This window comes from Mastacembelus armatus, chromosome 19 (assembly GCF_900324485.2).
Source record: "Mastacembelus armatus chromosome 19, fMasArm1.2, whole genome shotgun sequence".
In the NCBI taxonomy this organism is placed as follows: Eukaryota; Metazoa; Chordata; class Actinopteri; order Synbranchiformes; family Mastacembelidae; genus Mastacembelus; species Mastacembelus armatus.
The window spans coordinates 16,576,657-16,586,273 of record NC_046651.1 but is presented as its reverse complement, the minus strand read 5'-3'; the positions used below and the strand labels follow the sequence as shown (position 1 = coordinate 16,586,273).

At 40.7% G+C, this 9,617-nt stretch overlaps 1 protein-coding gene across 1 annotated transcript; it reads left to right on the top strand.

The window, feature by feature from the left end:
- The first annotated feature begins 1,148 nt into the window (after positions 1-1,148).
- Positions 1,149-8,886, top strand: mfsd13a (major facilitator superfamily domain containing 13A). The gene is made up of 9 exons (XM_026315880.1): positions 1,149-1,298; positions 3,113-3,375; positions 3,658-3,737; positions 4,552-5,001; positions 5,112-5,232; positions 5,764-5,860; positions 6,218-6,389; positions 7,095-7,288; positions 7,912-8,886. Exons 2-9 carry the CDS (start codon positions 3,208-3,210, stop codon positions 8,160-8,162), a joined length of 1,533 nt encoding a protein of 510 aa, XP_026171665.1. The 5' UTR covers positions 1,149-1,298; positions 3,113-3,207; the 3' UTR covers positions 8,163-8,886.
- The last annotated feature ends 731 nt before the right edge of the window (positions 8,887-9,617 follow it).

The following is a 9,617-nucleotide window of genomic DNA, read 5'->3' as shown; positions in this document are numbered from 1 at the left end:
CACACTCACACACACACACACACACACACACACTCTCTCTCTCTCTCACACACACACACACACACACACACACGTACACGTTGCTTTAAGACATATAGTTTTGTCTACTTTTGCTCGAGTGATTGTTAAAATAACATAACACATTTTTAAAGCCCTAAAAATATAAAATATATCTTGGTATAATAACAAAATACTGAAATCTTCTTCTACAGATATAATCTATTTGTGTTTTAATGTTAATCCATACAACAAAGCTATGAGGTTCCCATTTAATTATATAAAGTTTATTTAGTTACGAAACATCTAGAAATACTAACATTTATTAAAATTGATCATTTTATTGACTTTTTAATGTGACAAGCCACCTGTCTGTAAATAAAGTCTGGTTGGTATCCATGTGATCTGTGACTGACCCCTGCTGGAGAGGAAATGGACATATAGGTGCAGATTTTCTGATTGTCCAGCATAGAAATGAAAAGCTGTGTTTTATGGAAACGTTTTACCTCATGTCCCACACACTGGCACTAATTTACAGTGTCAAATTTAATTTATCCACAATTTAAACTTCACATTTATTGTTATTCCAAACACAAGCATTTGGTACTGTGCCCACTTTGTGCTCGTCACCCTCAGTTAAATCAATAACAGGCAGCCTAATAGATAAATAAAACCACAATGTGTAATTAAAACACAGAATGAAAAAAGTCATTAAAATCCTATTGCAATTAGTTTTAAAAACCCAGCTGACACATTTTGTAGCTCTGTGAATCTTTTACCACTCACTGTTGTGGATTCTGTCTTCATGTGTTCCCAGACTGACTCCTGGACTCCTTGTTCTTCTGGTTTGGGATGCCTCTTTATGACTGTCTGTATGCTTTGGGTGGCTCCCAATGATGCACAATCAATTTGGGACCAACGAGAATAGTATTGAATGATGCACTGCACTTATAAAACCTTTGCACAGTACCACAGGTGGCCTACCTGTCTGTGGTCTCACCTGTACCTGCCTACAGCCTATACAAACTGATAAATGAAACATAACTCGATGATTTTGGTAAATATCGTCCCGTTTGTGTTTACAACGACGCCAGGTGGCGCTGTGTCTCTCTTCTGTTTGTGTACACTGGTTGGATCAACACGCTCCGGTGGTCACGTATGTGAGTTACCGGCCATCACGTGGTCTGCCCGCCTCCACCGCCGCCTCGTAGTGATCGACTACCGGGACTCCCTGAGACGAGAAGTCGGCTTCCCACCGAGCCAAACGCGGTTTAGCTGGTCTGGTTAAATCTCTTCTATCGGTGCGTAACAATTATCACGTACTTGAAGCTAGTTGAGAGTTTGTTTAACGATAGACAGGAAGCCTGTTGACGTTAGTTACCGTTAACCAGCTAGCTAATGCTAATCGTTAGCGGTAGTTAGCTTCCTCCCCGTCCCAACACAAAACGGATATTTAATCGATGATGATATTGATTATATCAGCTGGCATGGGCAGACACAGCTGACTATAGGTGTGGGATGTTAGCTGTAGCTTCAATGGGTTGATAACAGCCGGTGGTTTGAGTTAGCGTTAGCTGGTTATTGTGGATTTAAATGCTAATGTTTATTCCTTGTTACAGATGTTCACCGCTTTTATTTTTGGTTTCATGGTTTGTTGTTCGCAATGTTAATGAATTTAAAACTCTGAGAGCTTGTAGTGTTTCCATCATTTACTTCAGTGGACGTTATTTCTCAAGCCCGCAGTTTTTGTTCCAAATGTGCGAAGCTTGAAACGAGTATAAAGATCCAGTGTGATCATGGGATGCCTTGTTTTCATGTGTGCAGATGTCTGTTCTGCTTATCTGTCTGTAGAGATCACGTGTCACCAGCTCAGCCACCATTTCTCCTTTGGCTGAGTGAGGACAACAGGTGCATCACCCTGTCCCTGCCAAGAAACGTTTCCACAGGTGGCAACAGCTCTGGGGCCATGAATGGGATATTTGTAGATGTTGCCCCAGTCTGCTGCTCGTTCCTCACTACATCCCTTTTGTTCTCGTAAGATATGTGGTAGATTTGTAATACGATGCAGCCAGCTGATATGATAGGATCAGGGTGGGAAAGGTGCTTGCCACACTCCACTGAGGCTGCTTGTTATCTTGTTTAGATTGTGATATGAAGCTGTAGTTTAGCAGCTGTGCCTAAACACTACTTTTTGTTTAACTCTGACAGAAAGCATCAGTGCTTAAAGACACTCACTGTGAGATATTTTGCTTTCCCCTGTGTTTGTAGCTCAGGGCACGTCTGAACCTGTGGGAGTCAGGTGTGAAGTAAGAAGCCTGTTGGTGTTTTTAAGTGAATTCTTCTCCCAAGGGCGCTGAGTGTGCAAAGGCACTTGGGGCTTCAGGAGGGAAGCGAAACAAAACCGATGCAGGATTTGCATTCAGTCTGGGGAACTCCATGTTAGTGTCACAAAAGACAGTAATTCACAAGGGGATGTGACATAAGGACAGCAACGTCCGCCTCACAACCCAGTTCTTTTTTGTCTTTGAAAACACTGAGATTGTGCCATCAGTATTTACAGCACGTATAATTTCTGTAGTGTATAGCACTGACAATGTGCTGCACATTTTCAGAGTGCAATGCTGAATATGACGCCTAAGGACAATAAAGCACAGTGAAAGTGCTTAGCCTGTAAAGACAATGCCCCTTTGTTGTGTTGCTGTGATGAAGAACAGATTTTATGGAGCCAGTGAGGTGGAGTGGTCATAAAAGTGACTGAGGAAAATTACAGTTTTCAAACACACACACACCACAGCTGGGCTTTGGCAGACAAGAAACAGCCCAAAGTTTGACCTGAGTGTTTACTGTACTGTTGCTGTGAAAACAGCTGCATTTTGGTCTGCTCAAACTCTGGGGGGACAGCGGCAGGAGTGTTGCAATTCTTTTGGGTTATTCATGCTGAGATTCAACTCTGACATGGTGCAGTGACTTCCAGAAATACCCGCATGTCTTCATAGTCACTTATACAGGCTGATTTTTTTGTTGCAGAAAAATACATTTGCTGTTGTCTACTAAAAAGAAAATAACTTCCTGTAAAAAGTTAACGAACATATCCACTTGCTCTATGTTTTTGCAGGCTATGATGAGGTGGTGACCCTGTGTCGGCCAGGCCCTGAGATGATTGTAGTTTGGCCCAGAGAAAACACGTAGTAGAGAGATTGAGAAAGAAGAATGGGCAGGAGTGTCTGTAGCTGCTGGCAAAGCGTCTTCTCTACTGCAGTGCTATATGGTTCTTTGGCCCTGTTTACATCCATCCTCCACAATGTGTTCCTGCTTTACTATGTGGAGACCTTTGTTTCCATCTATAAAATCGATAAAATCTCCTTCTGGGTAGGAGAGGTAAGATAATCTCTGGGTCTGTAACTCTGACGGTTAAACGTGTGATCTAAATGTTGACTTGTTCTCCAGGCTGGAGAGATAGCAGTAATTTACCATGCCAGTGTTTCTGATTGCCACTGATATTTTTAAGACTGTATGTTAGTCATGCTTACATGTTTGACAGGTGGCCACAATGTTCAGCCACAGTTCTCTGTCGTTTTGTAAAGGCACAAATTCCCAAACATATTTTAAAAATCATCCTACGTGAGTTGTCTTCAAATTGTCTCCTCTGCTGCTCTACAGACAGTGTTCCTTATATGGAACAGTCTCAATGACCCTCTGTTCGGCTGGCTGAGTGACCGCTCCTTCCTCAGCTCTCCTCAGTAAGTTTCTCCATCCTCCCTGCTTCCTTTTTTTTTTCCTCAGAGAAAACCACTGGGCAGTAATTTCAAAAACATGCGTAAAAAACATGCGTAAGCATTTTTTATAGGATAAAGTCTCTTATCAGCTGCAATAATTCTCATGAGCTCAGAGTGAGAATGGTTAAAACATAAGGCTGCCACCTATATTTGCATTGTATTATTAAGCAAACAGTGACTCTATTGTCATAAGGTGGTGACAAATTTAACTTTATCATGTTTCCCTGCTCCAGGTACTCTGGTTTCCTCCTACAGTCCAAAAACATGTATGTCAGGTTGATTGGTGACTCTAAATTGCCCATAGGAGTGAGTGTGAGTGTGTGTGGTTGTTTGTCTTTGTGTGTCTCCAGCAGATCCCCATGACCCTGGTTAAGGAATAATCGGGTATAGAAGATGGATGGATGCATGGATGGATGTGTCCCTGCAGTAAAATGAGTTTATATCTGCACCTTGTCTCTGTATTTTCCTATTTTATATTTGTATTGACTCCTTTTTTTGTGGTCTTCGTGCATGTTATTGTGTTCACATAGTCTGCCAATTCTGTTTTTATGTAGATGATACATAACATCCGTCATGCTAAACTGACCTCACAGTTCATTACCACCAACAGGACAGTTTCAAATAGCTTCAGAATATTAACCTGGTGTATTGGCCTTTGTCTGTTTTAGAATGTCCTATCAGAATGTTAGTCAGTGCATCAGAGAGGTTTTACCAGATCTTGTGTCTTTGTCCAATTAATTATTTTCTTTTTTCATTTTTGTTTTATTTTTCTGATCAGGGCAGGCTCTCAGATCACATCTCCAGAGGTGGTCCTGAAGCGCCTAAGGGCCCTCGCCACAAATGGCCCTCTGTTCGCTCTGTCATTCCTGGCTTTTTGGGTGGCGTGGGCCCGCCCAGGCCTGCAGTTCCTGCTGTGCCTGTGTCTGTATGACGGTTTCCTCACTATGGTGGACCTCCACCACAGCGCCCTGATGGCCGACCTTGCTGTGTCAGCCACCGATCGCACACGCCTCAACTTTCACTGCTCGGTGTTCAGCGCTTTGGGCTCGATCTCAGTTTTTCTGTCCTACTCTTTCTGGGACAAGGAGGATTTTTATTCCTTTCGTCTCTTCTGCGTGACACTGGCAACTTTCTCTGTTTTGGGCTTTTTCGTAGTGTCCAGGATGCTACAGCGCCGTTTTCAAAAGGAAGTCCGTCCAAAATACGATGAGGCCCTGACACTCAAAGAGTAGGAATTCTTAAAGATTTAGAAATATTAAATAACTGGTTGTTTTTGACCTGGGTCTATAGTTTCCTTCCTGTTTAACTACACTCTTGTTTTATTCTGTTCTGTGCCAGACTTAGTGTTGGCCATGCTCCACTTACCCACCCAGAAAAACCTGTTACCATTCAACAGTACCTGAAGCAGCTCTCCAAACACAGGAACTTCATGTGGTTTGTGTCAATGAACCTTATCCAGGTATGTTTCTAATCACAAGTGTGATAAAAATGTAATTCTAAAGATTAGAAAGAGGGGTAGGTGGTATGAACAAATGATATTATCACAGCAGTCTTACATTAATATGGGACTGTATTTATTAGCAATAAAATGAATGTAAAAAGTGTAGTAAAACTAATAGTTTATATTATTGCATTGTGTAAAAGATTTCAGATTTGTCCCAGTGTGATATGTAATATAAATAGTCAAGACCTGTTTATTTATATATCATGACTCTTTTCTCAGACCTTTGTTTGGCAGAATTAAAAAATTAAATTGTCAGTCTCTCATCAGTAGCTTCTCTTGGAATTTAGCTGTAAATCTTTACTTTTGCTCATTTTGAAACTTCTCTTAAATTGTTTTTTTAGTTTAGCATTGAGATTTGTAAATGTAAATGCTTACTAATACAGTCAAATGTAAGGGATAGTTCTACATAGTGCGGGGTGGACTGTATGAAACTACACATGATATATATATAGCTGCTTTATGTCACTGTCTTTGCTCCTTGTGCAGGTGTTTCACTGCCATTTCAACAACAACTTCTTCCCTCTATTCCTGGAACATCTGCTGTCTGACAATATCTCTGCCTCCACAGGTTCAATCTTACTCGGTAAGATCCCTTTATGAAAGGATGAATATGGAAAAACTACCTAAAGACGTTCCACTAACAGTGATGTACATGCTGAGTAGATGAATATGTGGTTGCACTGTGGTAATTCGATCCAACGAAAATAATCATCTTAGTTTTAAAGATGATGACAGAAGGTGACAAACCCATTGAAGTGGGATTCTTTAGGCTGCTCAGCTGTGAGGAGCTGATGTAATTGTGGCTAAACAGAGCAGATTTCTATTTTTATTCTCATTTGCATTCTGTTGTTTGGCATCCCACATTCTTTTCTTTCTAAGTGATTATTATTTCCTCTGATTTAGTCTTTTTTAATGCAGCTGTGCTTCTGCTCTCACACAGGGATCTCTTACATTGCCCCCCACCTCAACAACTTGTATTTCCTGACACTGTGCCAGCGTTATGGGGTTTACCAGGTTATCCGCTGGCTTTTTATGCTCAAACTGGGACTTAGTGTGGTTATGCTGCTGGCAGGTGCTGACCACATTTATCTGCTGTGCATCTTCATTGCTAGGTATGGCCACGCACACACAGCACACGCATCAAGGATCCGATGTGTGACAGCTTGTACCTTTTTCTGCTTGTTTGTTAATTTATGGTTTGCAGTGCACACAGTGGCTTCAGAAAGTATTTAACCCAATAAAGTTTGCAAAAAGTGACCTCTGAATGCTTTCTCCCACTGCATCACAGATGAGTAGAATCGCTCTGCACAGCATTCACAAAGGGCTCTGTGTCACAGCCTGTTTCCACATTGAAACCGTTAGCTTGTCTTTGCCACAAGCCCTTTTTTCCTGGGAAGACACAAACTTCACTCTGGTCTGTCACTGATATTGAGCTGAAGTGCTTTATTTAAATAGCCCACATCATAATTTGAGTTTGCTTGATTTTCTAGTTGTCTAATACACTTATTCTTATAGTTGCCAGGTTTCACATTAGTCCTGATGGAGTTTGTGGTTGAGGTAAATGGTGTGTTAGTGCTTTTGGTTCCTTCTCTCAAAACTGCAGACTGATCTAAACAAAACACATTTACCACATGTGATAAAGTTGTTATGTTGAAGTGTGATGTGGGTTTTCACACACAGACTTAACCAAGACCTGCTTTAGGTCAGAAACTAACCACTCCCCTCCATTGAAAATACTCTGAACACATATATTATTAATGATAACCTACTCCACACTGTTTTCTTGAAGACTGTAACCTGACCTGTCTTCTTTGTAGTAACCGGGTGTTTACAGAGGGGACATGCAAGCTGCTAAAACTGGTTATTTCCGATCTTGTGGACGAGGATTTTGTGATCAATCGACGACAGCAGGCCGCCTCTGCCCTCCTCTTCGGAATGGTTGCCTTGTTAACCAAACCTGGCCAGACATTCGCGCCACTCATTGGCACGTGGTTGCTGTGTGTTTACACAGGTACGGACTGAAACACTCACACTGAAACTTTACATGCTTAGCTTGCTGCTACAAGTTGTTGCATTTATGTCTTTGTGTCTTTCTGGCAGACAAAGTGCCAAGCAAAGCTGCTAGATATTGTTTGACCGATCTGCACACAAAGTGTGTATGGATTTATTTAGTTGAGGTGTAGCCTCCCATATTCATATCTCATCTTTTGACTGGTTAAGTCTGTAAATGATTGCCTTGAATCATAGCCACACTTAAATTGCACCTCTGGTCTTTCCCCTAAGGTTAATATTTGAATTCATGGCAGTGTTTTATGATGTAAGCAGAGCTGGTCTGTGTTTCAAGTGCTATAAAATACTGTGGGTGATCCTGTAAGGAAAAAAATGCACATTATTCAACATCACTGTAAATATGTCACTGTTAGTATACAGTATATTATGGTTATCAGCATATGTTTCATTGGGGTATGAGCTGAACAGAAGCAGACCTGGAACAGTGTCTCTAATCAATATTGATTCACACTGAACTTGAGGAGTTTTAAAAGCTGTATATCCAGGTGTACTGACAGCAGCAGCATCTTTGATTTGTTGCATGATGAAATTACTGTTCTGTCTTGTTGGACTCCTCTACTGCAGGTTATGATATTTTTGAAAGGGAACCTGTGAAGGACTCTCTGGCTTCTGTGCCTCATGTTCCACTCGGCTCAGGGACTCCACCTCTACGCCTGGGCTGTTTCTACATGTTGGTGTTTGTGCCTATCACCTGTGCCCTGCTCCAGTTGGCCACCTGGTCTCGCTTCACACTTCATGGCCGCAAACTGCAAGGAGTCAAAACCCTAAGGCAAGGGGCCCAGCATGGCCACCTTATTGATGTCAAGGCCATATGAACTGAATGAAAGTGGGTGAAGCAGCACACTGACACTTTGAAATAATCCCTTTGATAATAGTTTAGATGATAATGAAGCAGAAAGTTCTGATTCATTCCACAGCTCAGGCTTGTGTGCAACAGTATGACCACTACACAACATGTGGCTTTATGGGCAGTGAAAAATGCACAGTGGGCCGATAGACCCCACTAGGAAGAGTGTGAAACTTGCCTTATTTTTTTTACTTTAAATAGTGACTATATTTATATTAAAACAAATGACCAAATAACATAGGTGGACCAAGAAGACAACTTTTCCTGGTGCGGGCCAAAGATATGATGCTCTCCTTAAAACAGTTTTTAAATCATAACTATTGCTGCTTAGTAATCATTAACACCAGAAGAGGAGGTTTACTGTAAAGCTGCAGTTGTGATGTCTAATGGCTGGAGAATATTAAGAAAAGGAGGTAAAATTACATTCATGTGTTCAGAATGCTTGATACTGCATGGATCTGCTCCTCAGAGCTAAGTAAAGAGTTTACTTTCTTTCCACAGAATGCCCTGCCAGTTTGATGTTGAAAACTGTATTTTGTGATATGTCCAGTATTGCTGATGTTTTTGCACAAAACTGCCATTTGTCTGTTGTACTTAATATTCTGATTGTGACATATTTTATGTACGGTGTCGTAATCGGTTTTAGAACTAGTAATTTATGTTGGTAATCATATTTTCAGTTGATTTTTTTTTTTTTTTTTTTAGAGTATACAGAGAATGTATTGCATTACCACAATTAAACCTTATCTATTGTGAAAGTCAAACACAGTGCTGAGCCATGACACCTTCATAAGGTGAACTGAAAGTATTTTTTGTCAGGTCACGTAACTGAAAAGTTTGGACCCTCTGCCTGTCCAAAATATTGATGCTACTTGTGAGAAATGAGGTAAGGAAGTGACAAAGGTCCACTCTAAAAATGTTGATCCTGAAACCTGTAGGAATCTCTCACAGCCACTGCACCAGACATTCAGGTTTTATTTTTCACCATTGTCTTGTTCCTAATGAGAAAATACAGATCAAAATACAGTGTATCCACTGTATATAAGGAACCATCAACCTGCAAAACGTTTTGCTGTGTGAAGACTTCACTGAATGAATGAATGAATGTCAGTATCATTATGAATATATATATATATATATATATATATATAAAAAGTATTGTAAGTGTAGAAACTTGCCTGGAAGTTCTCAGTATTTGGAGTGCTACAGAAAATACTACAGTTTGGGAGTCCAAAATGAATCTTTCCTATAAATTGGAGTAAACCACTTGACACACTGCCTGCGGTGTTGTTGGTACTGAACTGTAGGATGTAACCCAGTGATTCCCAAACAGTTTGACTTAGAACCAAACCAGAATAGTCTTAGTGTAATACAGGGAGCTCTGATTATTTCAGTGAGAGTGATTTAAAAGTAGAGAGACAAA

Bases quoted from the DNA above. Each gene is read 5' to 3' on its own strand.
- mfsd13a (XM_026315880.1), top strand. From the start codon at position 3,208: ATGGGCAGGAGTGTCTGTAGCTGCTGGCAAAGCGTCTTCTCTACTGCA. The intron at 5,861-6,217 runs GTAAGATCCCTT...GCTCTCACACAG, and splicing joins CACAGGTTCAATCTTACTCG to GGATCTCTTACATTGCCCCC. The intron at 6,390-7,094 runs GTATGGCCACGC...TCTTCTTTGTAG, and splicing joins CTGTGCATCTTCATTGCTAG to TAACCGGGTGTTTACAGAGG.